The sequence below is a fragment of the Enoplosus armatus genome, chromosome 12 (assembly GCF_043641665.1).
Source record: "Enoplosus armatus isolate fEnoArm2 chromosome 12, fEnoArm2.hap1, whole genome shotgun sequence".
Classification (NCBI taxonomy): Eukaryota; Metazoa; Chordata; class Actinopteri; order Centrarchiformes; family Enoplosidae; genus Enoplosus; species Enoplosus armatus.
This window is the reverse complement of record NC_092191.1, coordinates 14053129-14075974: the sequence shown is the minus strand read 5'-3', so window position 1 is coordinate 14075974 and position 22846 is coordinate 14053129. Positions and strand designations below refer to the sequence as shown.

The 22846-nt window shown below is 38.9% G+C and overlaps 1 protein-coding gene across 1 annotated transcript in view; it reads left to right on the top strand.

The window, feature by feature from the left end:
- eys (eyes shut homolog) overlaps positions 1–22846 on the top strand; it is a 136457-nt gene that overhangs the window by 112075 nt on the left and 1536 nt on the right. Inside the window, exons 43-50 of the mRNA XM_070915969.1 lie at positions 1679–1902; positions 11249–11421; positions 15750–15932; positions 17104–17270; positions 18385–18529; positions 20438–20612; positions 20852–21024; positions 21137–21298. Coding sequence (XP_070772070.1) covers positions 1679–1902; positions 11249–11421; positions 15750–15932; positions 17104–17270; positions 18385–18529; positions 20438–20612; positions 20852–21024; positions 21137–21298 — 1402 coding nt within the window. The remainder of the gene's footprint in view (positions 1–1678; positions 1903–11248; positions 11422–15749; positions 15933–17103; positions 17271–18384; positions 18530–20437; positions 20613–20851; positions 21025–21136; positions 21299–22846) is intronic.

Sequence of the window (22846 nt, the reverse complement as noted above, 5' to 3'; positions counted from 1 at the left end):
CAGTGTGACCAAGTTACTCCTTTGATCTGGCCCACGTGTGCATAAGAACACTATCTAGACTGTGATAATGAAATGGAGGCCACGTTGACTTGTGCTGCCTTCAAATAGAACTCAAAAATCAGCCTACAGTACTCGTGAACTCAGTGCTGTGAGTCCACTCACATGGTCATGAATATTACATCAGTGGGTCTTTCAAATGGACTCCTCTCATAAACATGGTAAGCATACTTGAAGGCACCGTAAAGTCATTCCATATCAGCCCATCGTCATCATGCAGCTCCAGTGGCTCATAGCTGGTTGCATCACATAAAATGCGGTTTAACTCATTGTAAAAGTGTCCAGCTACAGCTGCATATTTTATTTGAATCCTCAGCTTTGTTAAAGAGTTTTAGGGCTCTTAACTTTGCAGCAGCATTACATACACTCTGTTTCTGTGAACCCTGTCATCTGTGTCTTTTTAAAGGCTTTCAAATATGCAACAGTTATGTCGTATAAAGCTTGCATTGGCTTGCACATGCCAAATGATTATGTGGTCTAACACCTCACTGTCCCTTCGCTGAACACCTCCACTGCAGCTGTCCAACACCTTTCCTCAAGCGCCAGCATGGAGTCATGAGGGATGTTACATTTGAGGGATGTCAAAGTCATTAATTTTGATATAAGAGCTAGGATTTCATGCCTGATATTAAATTGAAAATGCAGTGTACTTTGATATAGTCACAGTGTCATAAAACATCACATTTGCTTTATTCTTTATGAAGTTGGATATCATCAGCATAGTTTTTAAAAGATTTTACCTAAAAGAAGCATGTTTAGAGCTCAGCCATGAAGACCCACATAAGTGAGATTTATTACTTCTGACATACAGCCTCCCATTTACTTTACTCTAAACAATATATATATAATATACAAAATATAACTATTCAGACATTAATCAGAAAACCACTTTGACTCAGAGTTTTATTTTGAAATCCAGTCACCCTGTTGCATAATTTGAAAGAATGTGTAATGAAGCTGTGATAAATGTTGATTTGTATTTCATAAATTAATCATCATGCATGGCGTGAATATGATGGTGTTATGTAAACCTTCTAAATAGAAAGTAGTATTCAATATTCATTTGAACAACCGGAGGTCACCGCTGCGAATGAAATATATGTAATTTAGTGCTAATATGAGACAGCCTTGTGCTCCATCCTTTTATGCAGCTCTACTTTGGTAGCAGACACAATTATGCCGTACTTGTTAAATTGACCGTTATGGTACGATAAGCTGCTGAAGTTCACAGAATTTATCTACATTAATTCTACCCAATTACCTTGCACATCAAAGAAAGCTTGCAGCATTTCTTAGATATTTTACCTCTCTCTCTCGTTGTATCAGGATGTGTGTTATCGTATGATGTCAGTTGGACTGAAAAAAAAAGAAAAAGATTATAACACAGTTTCTTGCCTGGGTCATGCTAAAACTGGAGAGTAAAAGTAGCTGATAGTGTTAATCACTCTTGTTGATCTTAATATACACTAAGGTCCTGGTAATGTTATAATAATGTTAATATATTCACACACACTGATATTGAGAGCTTGTTTTTAGCTGCAAAGCGCATACTTGAAGGGGAGATTTAGTATGATTTACTAAATAATAACACTGGTCACTGGCTTTCCACCATTTTTTGCAGGGAACCTTTGGACCCATATTTCTTGGGGATGTTTCGTCCCACTGGGAGACGCATGGCGGGGGTGCAAAGGGAGTGAGGAGATTCATTGGATGCATCAGGGAACTTCAGGTCAACTCAAGGGAGATTTACCTGGTGGGTGAGGCGGTGAGAGGGAGAAACATCAAGAACTGCGACCCGCCTGTCTGCCAACACCTTCCCTGTCGTAACGGAGGAACTTGTGTCAGGTACTAGGTCACCTTTTACAGTAATGAAAAATTACTGAGCTACCTTTGACCTTGAAAGCCATTAAGAATATAAAATACAGTTTCTCTAATACATTTTCCTTCTGTAATAATAATAATAGGTAACATGCAAGATATTACCCCAGAAATGAGGTGAACTAGTGTTGCAGACATGCACATGTCAAACAAAAGAAAGGAGTGTTTACTGGATATGCTTATATGCTATGCAATGGTCATGAAAAAAATGTAGTATAAGTGACAGTCTTTTCATCTCCATGTTAGACCTGCTGTTTTTTCCTCATGCCCATGTGATTCTGAGTATGAAGCAGGACTGTCACAGCCAGTGTTTCTGGAATATATATTCCAGTTTAAATTGTTTCCCCAATCTCTAAAAACATGAATGGAGCTGTGGCTGTGCACACACTAACCCAGTCAGCAAGCTAATGAAATGACAGTTTTGGCAACAGCTCCTCTTCCCAGCACCAACCCGTTTCTTAATACAGAACTGTTCAGTCGTCAAGCTTATCTTATCTACATTGGACTAATTTCAATTTGGGCCTACTCTAGGCTAACTGCAGACTGTGAAATATTATTAATTGCATCAAAGGCTGAAAAGTTTGATTGGAACATCCCTACTGATTGTCATCACTAGATTTGGCCATTTTTGTTTAAGGATGATCTGAATCTGAATTTTAAAATGATTTTTAAATGAAGTCAATAACTCTTGCATGTTACTGCATTTCCAAATCTTTTTCATGTAACAGTAAGCAAATTGCTACAAAGGTTGCCGCTTTACAAGCTGATTCATTTTTCAGTGTTTGAGTTCTCCGAGAGTTTGTAAAACTGCACCAATTAAATGTACAACACAGAATAAAGGTGCAATAACAGAAATTCAGGCGAAAAGGAAACTGCCGGCTTCAGGGTGATGGCGCCTGCTCTCCCTCAGTCCAGCTACAGCTCTGTGAGGAGTCAGCACCATAAGAGAGGTCAGATAGTTGTTGACCATCTCCTGGTTTCCTTCTACTTCCTGCTCAGTTCAAAATGTTCAGTCCACCTCCTGCTGATGACTTCTGGCTTTTGGCTTCAAAATTTTATCACATTTAATACAGATAACGAACCATCTTGCCAAAAAGCCCCACAGCAGTTACTTATCAACAAAAAACACTAATATTGCCAATATTGTCAGTGTTTACACCAGGGGAACTTAAATCTGATTCTAATTTAAACTAAATCTAAATCTTTAAAGCTGCTATAATAAATATTTTACATGTACAGTGGATCACATGACTACTTGTACGAGAAAGCAGTCGCTCGTAGTAATGAACCCACAGAGAATGATCACCCCGCTTTGTATTTCCCCTCAGCTTTACGGAGCATCTATCAGCACATTATTTTGGTTTTACTGTTTATATCACTACTACAATACTTTGATTTTACACCGAAATGTATAATAATGCACGGTCAGTTAATTAAATGTTCAGATGAAGGAGTGAGGTAGTCATGTCCTGCTCCTTTTCTTTATATATATATATATGTATGTATATACACATATACAGTATTTTGGTTGCCCAGTAAAGATAATCCCTGGTCCAAACTTAGTCCCTCGTGCTGCTTGGCCAAGTATGTGAAGATCAGATTTTCTTTCGTCTTTATCTAGTACAGCTCATCAGACTGCCATCACACCCCACTTACCAGCAATTTTGCCTTCCTTTTTAAGTATGCATTAACTACATACAGTATGATGCTCTTTCACCTTAGGTAATTCAGAAAATAGCTGCTCTAAATGTCTTCTTCATTGTGTTATGACACTATAAATTAACAGTTGCTTTTATTAAACAGGAAATGAGAAGGGGCACCGTGAATATTGGAATATGAATGGCTCTAAGAATACCAATTATGAGCCGGTGGCATCGTGGTCACATTGTCTTGTCATGTGCGAAAGAGTGGGCCTTGCAATTATCTTTGTGATGAATACGCGTTAATGCAGTATCCTCTTGAACCGCACTGCATGCAGGGGTCATCAGGAGTTCACAGAGCTCTCCTCATTCTGTTAGTTGCTCTGGATTGTACTGCCACAATATAATAGGATGAAAAAGGATTTTGATTGTGGGTTCAGTTGGGGTGATTCCGGCACCGTCCCCTTTTCATGTGGTTTTCTGTTCACTTAGGCATGTAGAAATATCAATATTAAACCTGAGAGGATAATGGTGGGTGGCTGGTGGCTGATACATACAAATTAGGTATTTAAGTGACATCGGTGTGAAAAGCCAGGCAATCAGCACCTAAGAACTATGGCCTTTTTATCCTTCATTGCCAGCTCTGTGATGCTGGATATCTGTCATTTATAAACCTCAACTCCTAAACCTCAGCTGCGGGTTGCAGAGACCATGTCATTAGACTGTCTCTAAATACAGCAGATAGAAATGTTAAAATGGAAATTGTTTCTAAAAGGCACCCGCACATTCATGCTGGAAGTACTTTGCTCTGTAACAAACAAGAGCACCAGAAATGAAAAAATAATGTTTCATCAGGGGAAAGTGTGAACACCTGTACAGTTAGATATGAAATGCAACATGTCATTATCTCCTGATTAGACAAAAATATATATATATATATACTGCACAATCCCTCCTGGGTAATCCACATACAGATTCACAGATGTACTTGTGACCAGTTGTGGTAGGTGCAGTCTGAAGAGACTTGCACCTGGATCCCCTGTTCCCTGACTGTGCTAGAGTGCTGATGGGTCCCTTTGTGCTTTTGTATTGGCGTGCGTGGTGGGCTTAATGAGGAAGCAGGTGGCAGAACCCTGCAGGGTGTTTATGGTTAGGGCACAGGGACTAGGATTTAAAAAGCATAAAAAGTTGAAGACCTTGTCTGATAGATGAACCTACTTGTATTTCAAGGATTCTTTAACACTATAATATACTTAATATGTATTGTAGTCACATTTTTAATGACATAGATGGGTCAATAGCATAGAAATCAGCAACATGGTATTTCTGTTATATATATTTGCATGTTTGCTCGTGTGTGTTATGTAATATTAATGTTAATCACTGTACATGGGGAAACGTTTTGTGACCCACAAAAGTCTGAGTCTCCACTTGTTGTCTGAAAACCTCACAGAGAGATCCCAGGACTAGATGAAGTTACTACAGCCAGTCAATAGTCCGGCACATAACCACAATGTGTCGTTTCTATGCTCCAGTTTTTGAATGGATTAAACAAACGAGATGCAACATGTTAATTACTGAGCTTTTGAGGTGCTGGTAGGCAGATTTCGTTACCTTTGCATAGAGCCATACACTAGCTGCTCCCCCTGTTTCTAGTGTTTCTGCTGAGCTAAGCAAACGGCTCACAGATGTAAGAGTGGGGTATGAATCTTCTCATTTAACTCTCAGCAAGAGAGCGAATAAGTGTATTCCTTAAAATCCCAAACTATGTCTTGATGTGGCAAACTCGGAGCAGACACGGAGCAACATTACAACATTGTTTTTGGTCTCTACCAACTACTGAGTTGCACTTTAGCTGCTAAATGCTCCAATTTTCACCAGCTACCTGCTAACTGCAGGTAGTGTACAGTGATGAGAGCGGTGAGAGTGACCCAAAACAGTAAAATTGCGCTGAAACACTGAGGGGAACTGCAGAGTCGGGTTCGTCACTACGATTGACACCTTTCACATACACATCTTGATTCATTGTGAATATGAAATGTTTTCATCAGATTGTCACCTCGTCATTGAAGTAAAAGAACACAGATTGACACAGAAATAGATCCACATTTGTTACTGAGTAGTGGATTCACATGCTCATACACAGAGAGAGAGAGAGAGAGAGAGAGAGAGAAAGAAAGAAAGCAGAATTCATGTAGACAGAATAACTTCTTGCTAATTGGCAGCAGTAGAGATGGAGCCTTGCTCGTTCTGTGATGGTCCAGCTTCTGTGGCACACAAACCTCCACTTAATAGTGAATTCTCCCGATGCTCCATTTCACTGCCTGCAAGTGTTTTTCACAAAGAAAGTAGAACCAATTTTATCTTAATCAGAGTTCCAGCTCTACTTGTTTCAAAGTACCTATAAAATAACTCAAGGTCCAAGAAACAATTATTTGAATTCACTATGAGAAACAAACACAGCTACCGTCCCGTGTGTGATTACAGTCCCTAAAGAATATTTCCAGAGAAAACTTGCTCATTACAGAGTTTATTGCATTTGTGTCTTTGAATTTTGGAGGACGAGTGCATTCAAAACAACTATGTTTTTTTTTTTTTGGCCAAATTGGTTATTTTTATACGTGTAGATGAGTTTCTGTGTAACCTTGACATACTTAGAAGAAACTGATAATAATTGCATATATATAAAAATGACGTAGGGACAAGGCTCATATGACTCAGTATGAAAACATATGTGAACAGGAAATGCTTCTGCTTTTGATTTTTCTTTTACACCACACCAGACCTCTGACAATTAAATACAGTACAATAGATGGAGAATAGGTCAATGCATTTCTGCTTCCAAATATATTATTCTGATGTCTTAGGAAAGTTAAATTTGTGTTCATGAACATTCTGCACTGTCTCATATAGACAGTACTGAATATAAATATTGGTAACTGAAAATAATGAGGATGGTTTTCTGTATGAGGGTATTTTTAAAGGATCAGGCTGGCTTTATTCTATATTTTTGTTATTGCCAACAAATTCCATGAAAAGACCAAAACCCCTACATTAGTTTTTCTCTCAGTACTTTCCGACTTCCCTTCCCTGCCTGCGGCACTCAGCCCCAAGCACACTGGTTCGTAGTGAAGACGTAAATCTTCAAAAAAAGCGGCCACAAATATATAGTAATACTATTAGAGATGCCTCAGTAATGTCTTGGGCACATCTGGGCACTGTAGTTTTTAGCAAATGCGACTCAAACAGTAGTAAATAATGCAGTTGTTGGGGACTATATTTTCAGCTGTGGACGAATACACATTTGGTTCTGTAGTGAATATTTACAGGATATACAGCTGTATAAGGGATTAACTCAAAATAAGATACAGCGCGAGTTTGTAATAATGTCTCAAAATTCATGAGTAGGCACGAAATAATTATTTTGTGACCTTGATATAACCCAAATTATCACCTTGTAATTATTATACAAATGTGCAAGAGTCTACAATGGTAATTACATGTAACCAGTAGACATACAGCACAGCTATCTGCAGAAATCAATTATTTCTTTACAGCAATATAAGAGTTAGACATAAAGGACAAAATAATTATTCTGTGATAATGAGAAAACAAAACCTAAAAGTAACCTAGACACAAGCTTTGGCAGTGGTTTGTGTCAAAGATTGGAGGAAATTCAATAAGTGTGTGTGTGTGTGTGTGTGTGTGTGTGTGTGTGTGTGTGCGTGTGTGTGTGTGTGCGTGTGTGTGTGTGTGTGTGTGTGTGTGTGTGTGTGTGTGTGTGTGTGTGTGTGTGTGTGTGTGTGCGTTCTTGAAGCCATCATCTGCAGGTGGCTTTTGTGGAAAATGTTGTGATCTTCCGTTAAAGGAATCTGTTCTCTATCCGAAATCTCCACAGCATTCCAGACAAAAAGTTAGACATGTTATTTTATTAATTATTTTATTCATCCAGCACAAGCCAGGCTTCAGTCTGCACACCATTTTTCACTTAATGGCTGTGTTTCCTTCTTTCAGACTTTTTTGTCTCTCGCCTCTTTGTCATGTCAGTGATAGTTTGAGCAGTTTTTTTGTCTCCTTCCTCCTTTTAAACACGCTTTCAGTCTCAGCTCCAACAACAATACAGCTCAACAAAATGCCTTTTTTTGCAAGTGCCACATCTCTTTCATAGAAGTAGGTAGAACTTCACATCCTTTGGCCCGATGACAGATTGCTATTGCTACCTCTACGTATTGGTGAGAGAGAAGACCAGTGATAGTGCTACATCAATGTATGCAGTCTAAGTAGTGGACATGGTTTGTGTTCATAGAGAAAATATTTCAGAAAATCTCACCCATCAAAGAGGCTGGTGGATTTCTACTCAGGTCTGAAGCAAATACATTTTTTCATCTCGTAAGTAAAGAAAAGTTAAATCATTTTAACACAACTTTATTTGTGAGACATGGAGCTAGTGCAGTCAGTTTATTAAAGACATAAGGCATTCTGTTTTCAGTCAGTGTACCAGGAGTTTACAAATGTAAAAAAAAAAAAAAAAGAATAAACACACTGAACATTTGAAAAGTTTATACAGCTTTCTGCAGAGTGCGGTGTGTTCTCGGTTTGACCGAAGAAATATTGTCTGATCCCTTGACAAAAAGTTCCCTCACGCTTTATGCCTCCTTTCTTTAAGGATTTTATTTAAAGTATCATCTAAAGTATGCTTTTCTATGGCAGTATGTTTCAAAAGACTCTTTGATGGAGACTTAACAGACATCACCCCTCTTCACCGCCAAGGAAATGTTTGCAAGGGTGCCTGGAGGAGGTCAGGGAAATATCGAACAGCCGTCTGCTAAAACAGGAGCCTGAGCACGTCAGGTGAATGCCATGTGTAAATTCCACTTCATCCCTTTGCTCATATTAAAATTCAGTTGAGAAATAACTGAGTGAGGAACTCGTCGTCTTTTAAATGGTTTTCCCTCCCACCCACCAAGAATCACTGTGTCTGTAGTACAACGGTGTCCAATAGGCTGTTTGCAATACTGGAAAGAAAATGGCGTTTCAGTACCAAAGCAGTCCTTCTTTATAAATAATATCTGCTAAAACCAGCGGCCCTTTTTATTTTAACAAAGGATGAAGTGGGCTAAATTCTTTCATCCCGAGAACTGAAGACTGCTGTGGCTGCAGAGCCTCATCAGTACCTTACTGTAGTGGTGTATTTGCATACCAACAAGCACTTGAAAAGAAGCGTTCTGTAAATAACTTACAGGGATGGAATTTGAAAAAAGCATGTGGCCGCACACTGCCTGTTGTTCTGGCTGACAGGGATATCATAAGCTAACCGGTCAATTATTCATCATTTTATCTGGTACTCATTAGATTAAAAATGTAGTCTTCCTTAATAATTTATCCATCCTGTGTGCTGCGGAGCAGTCTTTGAATGGTGTGAGATATGGCAAGTACCAACGTTATGCATTTGTGATTAACATATTCAAATGTGTGTGCAAACATTACTACAATTTCGTAATCAAAGTGATTACCTCAGCCAAATTAAAATAACCTTTTGTCACCCCACACATCCAAGTTTTTGATTAGGCCAATTAAAACTCAAGTGTTTTCAACCGTGCTCCTTCCCCTCCTCTATCTACATTTTACCTTTCTGGAGCCAGCAGCATCGAGTGCTTATATACAAGTCATTTGGTAATTAATTTTTGTTGGTTTATCTTCTTTTAAATTACATGTGGTGAGTTAATTTTTGAGGTTTTTTTTTTATGCTTTTGAGAATCAAAATGGTAAATGGTAAATTCACACACACACCCATCGGCTAACTTGGGGTTCAGTGTCTTGCTCAAGGACACTTTGACCACATGGACATGAGGAGCCGGGGATTCGAACCGCCAACCCTGACATTAATGGACGCTCTTCCTCCTGAGCCACAGCTGCTTGTTCTGTGAGGACACAATGATATTTTTAAATATATATTATATCTCTAGCGAAGACAAAGACAAACATATGTCAGTCAAAACTTCATACCGAACTGATCTTTCTCTGCAAGGTTAATCGTAAGCTGCATTCAACACATATAAAGAGAATTGTTATTTGCCCAATGAAGGTAGTGAATTGTTTCAAGGTCAGTATTATTGCGCTGTCTTGTGTGTTTCCTTTGAATTTCTGTTCAACAAAACTGCAACTCACATTTGCCTTGCTGTACTTTCCACACACAAAAATGTAACTTTATGTAAAAATATTAAAAATTAATAAATACATTCTCAACTAAGCCACGAAAAAAGAAATGTGTCCACATAGAGGCAAGTTTGAAATTTACCTCTGAAAGAATAAATATTTTGCCTTGGCCTTAGCAGTAAAATCAAAATTTGTGAACAAAAAACTTAAGAAATGATCTGTGAAAACGTTGCAGTTAGAAGGAAATATTTCATTGTGTGTGTCCATCATCTATCTTTTTTCTATACTCACAAATTGGAGCCCTGAATAAGTTTCAGTCTCTCAGCAAAAACAGACGGACAAACATATTCACACCTACCAGCAATCAGTCTCAAATTCACCCAACCTGCATGTTTTTTTGACTGTGGGAGGAAACAGGGAGCATCTGGAGGAAAAGCCCACGCAATTTGTGTGCCACCAACATTTAAACACAAACACTAACTGACAATGCAAGGGACAAATTAGCAGCGCTCAAAGCACTGAAACATGGAGACTGCACCAGGAGGTGCTCCATTAAATATCTGATCCTTCCTCTTCCGCAGGTTGTCAGAGATTATACAAATAACAATGCCTGTTCTGTTCATAGCATGACGATTCTCATCTGACTGTTATGTTAAAAATAATGGTCACAATTGGCAGCGACAGTGTGTAGCTGTGTATCATTGTGTCTTAAAATGTCTTGAAATTGACATTAGCAGTCTGTTAATAATCATACGCTAAAATGTTTTGCTCCATTATATGGCATCATTTTGTTCTTCAATACAGTCATATCTAACAATGCTCAACTCCGATGACAGAATGTAAATATTTCATTTCAAGAAGCAGGTTTCCCAAGGAGCAAAATACATCCCGCAGTGCTGCTGCTCAAAACACATTATAAATTTATAGATTTGAAACCCCACCAATGCTTCCTCTATCTGATATTATACCTTTCAAAGTTGTGCACATCTCAGAACATTTTATAAAGTCTCTGTCTGGGTATTACTTTGCATGCTAGATCACCCTCCACTTCTTGCCAAGAGAGGAAGCGCACGCATATGAATCGAGGAAAGAAGACGTAGAAAATCTTGTACAATTTCTGGTTATACGTTTTCTGACACACTACTAATCATCCGCTTTCTGCTGTTATTTTTCAGGGTGCAGGTGTTTACCTTTACCAAAAGACGTGAAGTAATTTCTGCCTCCGCAGCAGCTCCTAAGATTAATTTCTTTATCACTATATCTACACATACACAACGTGTGTCTTTCAGCAGATCTAATATATCACAAGGATTCCATCCGGCTGGACACATTTACTCTTAATATCTTTTCATATCTTTCATGCATTAAGGGATGGGTTGTTTTATCACCACTTCTCTCCCTGTGTGTTTGGTAGGCCACTGTGTGAGCTTGTCAAGCATCTGGACATGTTGCTGCAATGTCATGGTCCATTTTCACCTCTGGCCTAATGATGTCTCCCTCTATGTCTACACGTTTAGTGATGCTGAGGACTGGTTCTGTGAGTGCCCCCCGCTCTACACGGGCCGGCTGTGCCAGTTCAACGCCTGTGAGCGCAACCCCTGCGGTCATGGAGCCACGTGCATCCCAAAGTCACCGTTGGAGGCCGTGTGTCTCTGCCCCTACGGAAGACAAGGTCTACTGTGTGATGAGCGTAAGTGTTACAGCTCCGCACAGATCAATGCAGCGCAGAATTAGCAGATTTATTAAGAGGCTGTTCTGCAAACAGTTGGTGAATGAGAGCCCTGAGCAGTTGGTAGAATGAGAGCCTGTTGTTAAGTAAAGGGATTAATGAAACTAAATTATGCTGAAAAGGCAGAAATGTCTTCCTCCAGCAATAGATTCAGATAATCAAGGCAAAACTCACTGCTGCTTTGCTGAATATTCCAAAAGACTGTTTTTAGTTCATAAGAAATTATTTCCCAACAACTGTAATTCCAGCAGTGTGACTTAAAGCAACTTTTTTCTGAAGAACTTTCTTCTTAAACTGTCACTTCTGCTGTACAGCAGGGTGTTGATGTGTTCTCACATTACCAGCAATGTTAATAAGCAAGCCTGCTGTCACTTCTGCCTGCCTGTGGTCACTTATTCTCCATTTTAGCATGAGCAAGCGTATAACACTTTAGCCTGCCATACAATAACTTTCTATTTCTACCACACAACTCCACAGCTATGAGAAAGTAATTTGATCAAGTGTTAGAAAATGCTGACCAGTTCAGATCAGTTAATAATAGTCGTGCAGTTATCTAACAAAAGAAACATAAAGACAGTAACGGGCTCTGCACTTTAGTATAACACAAAAACAGGTATTATAGTCTACACCTAAGCCAAGGCATTGAACATGTGTAGCTACAAGCTGCAGTTGTTGAAGGACTACTGGAACAACTGATTAACAGAATTGATTAACGCTATATATTGGACAACTCTTGTTGTACTTGACTGTAAAAGCATGCTGCATTTTTAGCCACACCAGCAGCATGTCTCTAGGGATGGCAATGTCGGTGGGTCGGTCCACCATTTTGGTCCAGACTGAAATATCTCAAGAGCTTTTGGATGGATTGCCATGAATTCAGACATTTATGGTCCCCAGAGGACGAGTGCCTCTGACTTTGGTGATCCCCTGACTTTTTCTCTAGCGCCATCAACAGATCAACATTTCACTTTTGTCCAGTACCTTGGTTGATGACCAAATACTTAGAATGCTAGCATGCTGCCATAGTAGTACAGCCTCACAGAGCCACTAGCATGGTAGCATGGCTGAAAATTGTAAAATAAGACCAGGATGGCCAAGACGTTATATATATGTTTTATAGTGGTCAAAAAGTTGTAATTCCAAACAGCAATACCATAAGAAGGAGGCTTCACAGATCGTGGCTCTCAGAAACAAAGGGGTTTGCTTGACAAACTGACTGCAGGAGCAGCAGGGCGGTTGGCATGTAAGTCGCTCAGCCATGTCACAGCCCCTGACACACTCTCAGCACCCACATGCCAAACAAAGTAATCTAACTTTCCAGCGTCACTCTAAGTATATGGCTGACATTTGAATTTTATTCCTTATAACATCAGATAAGATCAGAGTCAAAACTGATCACTCCTAAGGTCCCCTGCCTCTCTGTGGACTTTTTTTTACCTGGTACTTATAATATACTGTCAGCGATAGCATGGTGACTTGTTTGTCCAGCAGGAAACACGAAAGAGCAAAATGTTTTTTCTAGATATAATGTTTTCAGTTCTTGTTTCCCACGTGTGTTGTTGAATGCATAAGGTTGGTCTATGAACAAGCAGGAAATGTAGGAAAGAGAAGACTAGGAAGTGTTATTGATGCTGGAATGCCTCAAGAGTCAAGTTCATGAAACATGGATATTTAAGATGACTTCACTCAGAATTATTAATGGTCTACCTTTGTACACAAGTTGCCCATACCTCCTCTTCAAGATTCATGTTTAGAATTAAATAACAAAACATGTGAAATACACAGTACTACTAGCACTATACTACACTACTTCTTTCTCAAATCCAGTCGTAGTTTATCCTGTCTGTCTTAAATAGTAGCTTTGTTTACTAATTAAAATGTTGATGTGATTATCATTTTAATTTCACATGTTTTTAGTGAAGAAAGGATGTGTTAAGTGACAGGTCTGAGTGCACAAAGCAAGAAAACGTTTTCAGTATTACAACAAACAGACAAGTGTAGTACAGTTATGTAATGCATCATTCAGCACATCAGTTTCGTTTCGTATCGATTTAGTGAAGTTTCTGTTAACCTTGCATTGTTCTGAGATATGAGAATATGAGAGCATACTATATACAATATCTCTAACTCAGGAGACGGCTTGTTTTCCCAGCTGCTCTGTGGCAGCTAAGATGCACAACGTACATATGCAGTTTTTGTCAGAATGCATTTCACAATCTGGTGCCGCATGTCATTCTGTTTTTTCTTCTGCCGCTCCTGTCGGTTTGCACCACATTACACAAATACCCAGCAAAGTGGAAACGCTATGTAATATTACTTGACAGAATGTGATGTTATAATCCATAGGTGGATGGATTTCACGGAGGCAGTCCATAAGCTTCTTTGTTAATAATATGGTCTGTAACAACTAGTTACCCTCACCAGCACTGAACAGTATTGCACAATATGAGTCAGCTAACAGAAACTTTTAGTAGGAACACATACCTGTATACCAATAAACCTCAATGATTTCTGTTGATTTTATATTTACACATCAAATATAATTCTCATGCCTGAGAGTGGCTGATAAATGTCTGGCTGTGTAACGGTTGAATGAGTTGAAAGAGTAAACCTAAAGATTTACTCAGTAATTCACTACTATAATCCTTTCACCTCCTGCGTCACACAAGTTACTATGGGCCTTTGTGCTTGTGAATGAATGCTGTTTAGCACACCCAAAGGTAACTGACAGTAAAGTCAACCTTTACACATGCTTAGAGTTACTGTAGGAGATTAAGCCTGCCTGCAGGAGAGATCTAAAATATGAAAAGTATTTTAGTGTCTTCTGAATAAGATGTAGATGGGGTGCTTTTATTTTAGAAATTACAGGAAATTAACTCAGAATCAAGACAACATGTGAAATCAAATGAAAAGCAAATACAATGTTAGCTTTGTGAAACTCATAATGTTCATGTTTTTTTGGAGACTATGTCAGAGAGGTGTTGATTTAGTGCCCTGTCCCTCCCCTCTATACATGTCCCATGTACAAACAGAGGGTGTTAAGATGTCAACACTTCTGTGTAAGTAATATGACACAGATGTTAAAAGTTTAGAAATAAATCAGTTTTGATAAGACATTCAAATAAGATTATAGTATAATAGTACACAATATATTTCAATATAAAACAGTGACTGCCCAACAGAATAGTTTCATATCATATTTTTAATAATGTATTATTTTATTAATACCTGGTCATCACAAATGTACTAATATCAGTTTAGATCATTTCAGATAATTAATTGTTTTCATACAGAAGGCTTAAGGGTAATTCATCCATGGACAGAGTAAATAGCCCACCATGAACACACTCAAGGTCATTTAATGTTGTTATAATGGCTGACGTGTTTGTATCTGGTCTGAAGAGACAGGTGGAGAGAGCACACACAGAGCTCAGCTGTTATTACAGGGCCAAAACATTATCATGCGTATGATCAATTCAAACACACACGCCACGGCTTAAAAATAAGCTGTTGCAGTAACACCCAGGCCAGTCAGTGAAACAATAGGCAAATGAAGTTCTAGCAGACTAGAGATGATAACAGAAGCATTTCCAGCTTTATTAATAATTTAGCAGCCAAACAGAGCTGAGGGCAGTCGCAGAGGGGAGCTCTGAACCCCTCTTAGCCATCGCCTGGGGCTGCAGAAGAATATGCAAGGTGTTTCCAGTGAAGAGGAGCAATTTTGTGTTTGAATCCTCACTGCTGTGTAAAACAAAAACACACACACACAAAAAAAAAAAAACACAGCAGCATGTCATTTTGAATGAGTGTGGGGGAAATTTACATTGAGTCCCCTGTGTGAAATCAAGTAGAAGGGTACGCTGAGATGGAATACAAGAGAGAGCATTATTGAATCAGCCATGCGTTCTGAATGAGTAAATTTGAGATTGTAATTGAATATCACTGGGATTATTGTGCTACCCTTGTGAACACTGAGTATGAAGCGATGCTTGCTTGCCAGAACTCTTCCTAAACAGCTACTAATGAAAATAGAATAGGACTGAAGGGGTGATAGTATTTGAAAACAGGTCATCATGTAACAGCATTCAGAAAAGAAAACATTTCACTAACACCTGGCATGTAATGTGTAGCAATAGTGCCATCTTTTGGCAACCTGCGAGGGAGATGATGAATCAGACCTGTTTTCTTCTAATTCAAACTAAGATTACCACAGACACAATGAGCCACACGTCAGCTAACATTAGTCACATTTTAGCACAAATATGACATAATGTGTGTTTGTTTTGCAGCCATCAATATAACTCGTGCCAGGTTCAGCGGAAGCGATGCGTTTGGTTACACTTCCTTTGTGGCTTATTCCTCCATCCCGAGCCTCAGCTTCTTCTACGAGTTCAAGTTGAAGTTCACACTCGCCAATAACTCATCTGCGGTGAAAGACAACCTGATGCTGTTCGCTGGGCATAAAGGACAAGGTGAGCTCAATCTAGACACGCGCGCAGCAATTTAAAATCATTCTTGCGGTCAAATGAAAAGAGGAAAACAACTTTGAGATGTCTCCTTAGTTGGATTTTAGTTGTCAAACTTCATTAAGGATTTTAAAAGAAATGCTATTGCTTTTTGAGATGTTTCACCCTCTGTGTATGGTAATGTGCTATCTAATAGATTTCCACTCTCCTCTGAGATCCTCTAATCAAGAGGATTCCCTAAGGATTTTATTTCTTGGCAGATTTTGAGACATTATTAATGAGTCTTCCTGCAGTCCAGCAATTAGTTGATTTCCAGCTTGACTGTTATTGTTCTTGACTTTCAAAGGGAGCATTGGGGGGAGATTGCTAGCATAAAATGAACATGTGAACCAAGCATATCAAAAGTATCAATGCTAATTGCATTAAACAGACTTTATTATACAGGTGTAGGTGCAATGTGATGCTGTCAGCAGCCATCACTGGAGCTTCTCTCTGTGGGGTCAGACTTGGTAGTAGGTAACCACCATGTCATTGTCACCAGCATATTTCATCAAAAGAAGAAGAAGAAAAAAAAAAGAAAAGACCCAAGATCTTGTGGATCTTCTGCACTTGTTTTCTCTTGAGAGTACAATTCATCAAGGTGGAGGCAAAACAAAACAAGAGCAATATGAATAATGAAACACACTCAGGAGAGTGAGCAGCACGGTTGGAAATGGTACAAATTCAAAGGCACAATGTAAGAATAGATGAAATATGAACAATTCACATGATAATTGGTTTAATGAAGTGGCATCTTTGATCGCCACCACCAAGGAATGAAGCAGAGGTAATTATTTCATGGCAGTGATCAAGTTACATGGAATTAAACAAGCGGAGGCAAAATATCTAACAATACATGAAACACGGGGTAATCTAAAAATCCTCTTTAAGCAAACAAATGTGTCATTTATTCTAAATGTTTCTTATAGATGTAGTGTTTATAATGAGTGCTTTTACTGAAAGTGGAACACTTTTTTCTGTTTGAGGTAGTTTTTGAGGATGTTCAGAAGGAACTTTTGTTCATTATTTATTCATTATATAATGTATTTTTATATTATACCAAATCTTTATTTTTTTTCTATATATATGTATGTATGTCTACTGTGCTTATGGCAAACTTTGTGTATGAGTTTTCCAGGCAATGATGGTGATGACTTCCTCGTTTTGGGACTACGAAATGGCAGAGTTCTGCACAAATTCAACCTTGGATCAGGTGTAGCAACCATAGTCAGTGATCGACTGAATCACCAGATCAACATTCACACCATCACATTTGGAAGGTCCAAGAAAACAGGATGGCTGAAGGTGATTTAAAGATTAGAAAAGTGTGTTTTTGGACAAATAAAAGGTTACTGTTCATGCCTACATGCTTTATACATCTACAGATGATCATTTAAAGGAATCCAACTAGTAAAAGCTTTGGGCCACCACGAGCAGAACAGCTTCTATGCACCATTCTTCTAAAATAGTGGTTCCCAAGCTGGGGGTCACGACCATTCAAAGGGGTCCGGATAATTTTTTTAGAACCTTTTTCTTGTGAAATACTCAATGATTGTAGGTCTTCAGGCCTCTAAAAATCCTTCAAATGAAACAATCTGAGAAGGAAAATCTTTAGTTGAACTACTTTGCTATACAAAAGGGGTCACAAGACAAAGAGGTTGGAAACCACTGCTCATTTGATCTCAACCTGATTGTATATACTGTTGGTCTGGCATGTTGGTCTATTCTGTACACATGACATCTATTGCATGTCTGTCCGTCCTGGTAGAGGGATCCTCCTCTGTTGTTCTTCTTGAGGTTTCTTCCATTTTTTTCCCAGTTAAACAGGTTTTTTTTTTAGAACCAAGGGTCTAAGGACAGAGGGTGTCTGTACAGATTGTAAAGCCCCTTGAGGCAAATTTGTCTTGACTTCGATCTCATCAAACCATTGACTGACCCCTCTTTCCACTAATTTCTTCACCCTTTTACTTTATTTTGTCACCTGACTGTATATGGTACACATTTTATGTACTGTGTACATACACACACAAACTTTATAGATTTATTCTGCCTGGTGTTGGTGTTGTAGGCTGGTAAATGGTGTTAGTAGTGAATAGTGAGGTGAATGTTTTTTTGAGACACATCAGGTTTCTTTGTACCTACAAATCATTTTGGTTCAGTGATCAGGTAGAACAGGATGCTTGCATCATCTAAGTGTGGCTGCATCTATCTGCAAATCTGCAGGAACAGTGAGATTGCTGGGGAATCGATGCATCGAAGAATTTACTCTGTTCATGGGAGTATAGTAGCTACTAATAAGCAGGCTAAGAAGTGGACACTGCCTGAATAACTCAATCCAAGGCCATACATTTTGTCAACTTTGTCAGATTTTAAATAAATTGTGCTTGAGTATTGACATTTTACTATATGCCTTTCTCAGGTTGATGGACAACGTAACAGAACAGGATCGTCTCCAGGACCCCTGGTGGGCCTCAGTGTTTTCAACCAGCTCTTTGTGGGTGGATATAATGAGTACACCCCTGAACTGCTGCCACTTGGCTCCAGGTTCCGTCATGGCTTTCAGGGTAAGACTGCTACGGCTTTATTGCAACCCAACACTGCTGTCTGGAGTGAGGAGCGCTGGGGCTTGGAGTTTCTCCCAGGATCTCCATCTCTTTGTAAGCAGAGGGCAAGGCGTGTAATGAAAAGGGAGTCACAGGCTCGAACTGTGCATGAGGCCTGGACAGAGCTTTGAGGTTGATTGTATCTGCCCCCGTTAATCACTTCACACCCCGTACAGTTTTGCGTTGTGTGCAAATCCATTCCGCTGCTGATAAGTCACTTGAACAAGGGCGCCATACAGATAATCTTTGTCATCATCAACCTCATTTATGCTTTCTCTCAGGTGACCCTGTGTAGGAATGTATTCTGGAGAGCATTCATTGTGCCTGCTAATGTGCGAAGCTGTGGAGCAAAATTGCCATAGCCCTAATGATGACAACAGCTATGAATATCATCATAACCATATTCAGCAGTCTCTGCACTACAGCAATGAAGCTTGTTATTATAAAATGTCATGGCAGATCCATTTGAGGTGAACAAGAGCTTTTTATGTTTAAGGACTGGAGCGATTTTGTGTGTTTGCTTATTTATCATATAATTCATTTTTCTGCACTCCAAATAAACCTTCAAAAAATCTAATCAGCTATGGTGGAGCATCAGTTTGCCCGTGCTGTATCAGACTGTGACAGTCCCCCATACTGGTGAGCACTACCTGAGCAAGGCGACACTGGTGGAACCATAACCCCTATGCTCGCGATGTAATGAGAACTCATGAGCGTCTAATCAGATCTGTGTGACCTTCCTCGAGCCCTAATCATGATGGCTGGCAGTGAACACACTGATAATGCACTTCACTCCCAGTTATCAACAGATCCACACTCCCCTTTGGAAAGGTGGCAGAGGAGGTACTGCGGCTGTTGGGAAGAAAAAAAATCATTTACTCAATTTAAGCTGTTGATCAAATAACGGGGTTAACTGTGTTTGTTGAGCTCGTCTATTACATTTTTTTTTTCATCAGACTTGAGGGCCATTTCCTTTTGAACTCATGTCACTTTTTGTTTTTTAAAGAGTGCCACAGGAAGTTATTCTTAAATATTATTCTGAAACAATTTGAGAGCTTTGTAAATGTTTTCTGCTAAAACAAATTTACTGCACCTTTACTTTCGGCTTTTTCTCTAATAGGTATAATTGTTAGACTTGGCTCCTCTGGTTACAAGAGGCAGTGCGTGCAGCTAAAACAAAAATAACCAGCTTTTATAATCTTCCTTATGAATCTGCTTCGCTTTTCAACAGTCTATGTTTGCAGCACCGCAGCCATCACTTGAGTCTGCCAAGTAGACAGCATCATGCCATGAATATTCATGAATGAGCATGACATTTCCCCTGCATCCTGTTTATGCCAATGACTAATGCAGCAGAGAGAGGGGAGTCTGCATGTGCAGATGACTACAGGGCTTGTGCTCAGGCCTTATATTTATAGAAGGCCCCGTGCTCTGCAGGTACAGGCCAAAGCAAATATAGTCTTGATAAATTTGAATTATGAAAGCACAAAGCAAGGAGATGCGTGATGACACAAAGTTCGGACATATTGGATGTGAGCTGTATGTAGAGACTGCAGAGATTTTATACCAGTTAACATCTAAAAAAGACGTGTAGATTTAAGTGTGTATACGTATGAAATCTTGTGGTGTCACATGATAAAATAAACTACCATCATAGAAATTAGTTTCAAACACTGCACACATGAGAGCCGTTTCCTTTTTATTGGCCTTATTTGAGTGAACACAATTCAGATTAATCACGTGTTAGTGTGCACACTGTTGATCTTCATACAAGGAAAATAAAGATTTTTGTGATTCCTCTGATAATCCCTTATCAGAGGAATGAAAGATATCCCTCTGACATCGGTGTGTTTGTTCTTTTTTTCAAAGGGTGCATTTTTGATGTGCAGTTTTGCACAGGAAGAGACAGAAAGTTCCAAGTACTGGGACAGCCTGCGGGACATCCAGCCTTCGGGCGCAGTGTGGGTCAGTGTGGAGTCACCCCCTGTGTTCATGTTCGCTGCAGAAACGGAGGGACGTGTGTGGACTCCGGCTCATCTGTGTAGTAAGTGAAAATAAACAATTTTTTGGATTCATTTTCTGATTATTTGTAATGACGAACACATGCAGGCTTTACAGTTGAGTTGAATGCACCCAACATTTTGACCTTATGTGTATATTCTCATATGTATTGTGAGTAGACATCAACAACCTATAGAAAATCAGTTACACAGTGCAAGTATAGCGAAAGGAAATGACAGTGTTCACAAGCTTTTCACAGTGTCTGACTGTGTCCGTCTGCAGTTGCCAGTGCCCATTAGGATGGAAGGGAGCACTCTGTTCTGAGACCGTGTCTGTGTGTGATGTCGAGCACCTCCCCCCTCCTCTGTGTGCCCACGGCTCCACCTGCATCCCTCTCCCGAATAGATATACCTGCCAGTGCCCTCTGGGGACTGCCGGACTCTACTGCGAGAGAGGTTGCATCATTGAACCCCTAACTGTATCATTATAGGTTTTTTTCTATTTATTTAATAGGACAAGACATTCACCATTCAATTATTTAACTGCTATATTGTTTTGTCTGTTCAGCTGTGACCATCAGTGATCCATTCTTCAGCAGTAACCAGTCCTCATGGATGTCATTCTCACCTTTGAGTATTAGACACAGGACTGTTTTGCAGCTGCAGTTCCAGCCTTTATCACCTGATGGCATCCTTGTCTACACTGCACAACATCTGAGTGCCAGAGCTGGTGAGGACGTTCAATTCCCTTCATTTAAAAAAAAAACAAATATCATGTTCAGGATCACTATTTTCTCTCTCTGTCCTGCCACCATGGTACACATTATACATACCATGCATTCTTTGTTTCAACAGTATAATGAAAGAATAATACATGATAGAAACATTGCACTTAACTGTACAAATATACTTAGGAATAATGAAATGTTGGAGCACCTTCCATAATTATATACATGATTCAGCTTTAAGTATTCTTTAAACTGCAAGTATTTCATGCATATAAAAGGTATCTGACAAGAGGTATTGTAGCTTATTGGTATCATATTGTAAACTGATATCACCCATATGTTAGGTAAATAGTGATGTGTTGACATACAAGTATTTTAAATCAATACTTGAGCTAAACTGACCTATTCTATGCAGTGTGTATTGTAAAAGTGATTATAGTTAATGTCAGGCAGCTTCAGTAGCAGTACCCTGCTGACAGACCTCCCCAAAAAGAGTCACTTTTCCCAAAATAAAGATAAAAAACCCAACATGTTTTCTTACTTACCTCTAGTGCAGTTATTCCCAGCCTGGATGTCACAAGATGAATCTGAAGGGTTTCAAGGTGATTGATGGGACAGGAAAAAAGAAAGATATTGTTCTGCTACTCAAATCAATATTCTTTTTTCAGATTTTTCTCTGATCTTTCTTGTAAATAAAAACTGGAAAGTTTTACCTCCTCAAGGCCTCAAACAGTTATTCAGAGGATACAATTCGATTTGATTCTGTCATAAACAACTTATACTGTACATAACACACTCCAAATATTCCCCAAACAAAAAAAAGAAAAAGCAAAAAAGATAAGATACAGATGTAATCCAGCGTTAGACCTGGACATGCAAAGACAAAACATATCAAATTAAATTAAATCAAACAAACTGTAAATAGCATGTAACACAAAACAAACGATTAAAGATTTATCCCGAGAGAAATTGTTGTGCAGCAGTTGCAGAACAAAGTAGGAGTTTAGGAGAGTGCAAATATAAAATGTCAATAAAGGTGCAAGTATAAAAATATCAATAAACAGAAATCCAAAATATACTCAATGCCAAAAATGTGAGCAAGGTTAATGGTAAGAATCTCACATCTCAAGTTGCTTCTTGGTGAGTTGCTTATAGCTGTGTATGTACAATATCAAATCTACAGCACAGTGTGTATGGTTCATTTCAAATGTTCAGTGATTATGTCCATGATATTTCACTCTTTGCCCTATAAAGCAGAAAGTTGTAATGATTGTAATCCAGGGAGAAAGAGAGAGACTAAATGAACAGACACTAAAAGTTAATATGACATATTTCCATAGAGGTCCTGGCTGCCAAAATCATGACAACAACAAAGGCTGCTGTGCATCTGCTACATTATAAACTTAAGTTGTGATATTCAGACTTAATTATTGTAGGTATTACTCATTATACAAATAGTATATCAATATTATTAGTAGTGGACTAAACTCTCCGATCTAGAATAAATATCTTAATCTTTCGTTGGCCAATAACAAATACAGGTTAATACG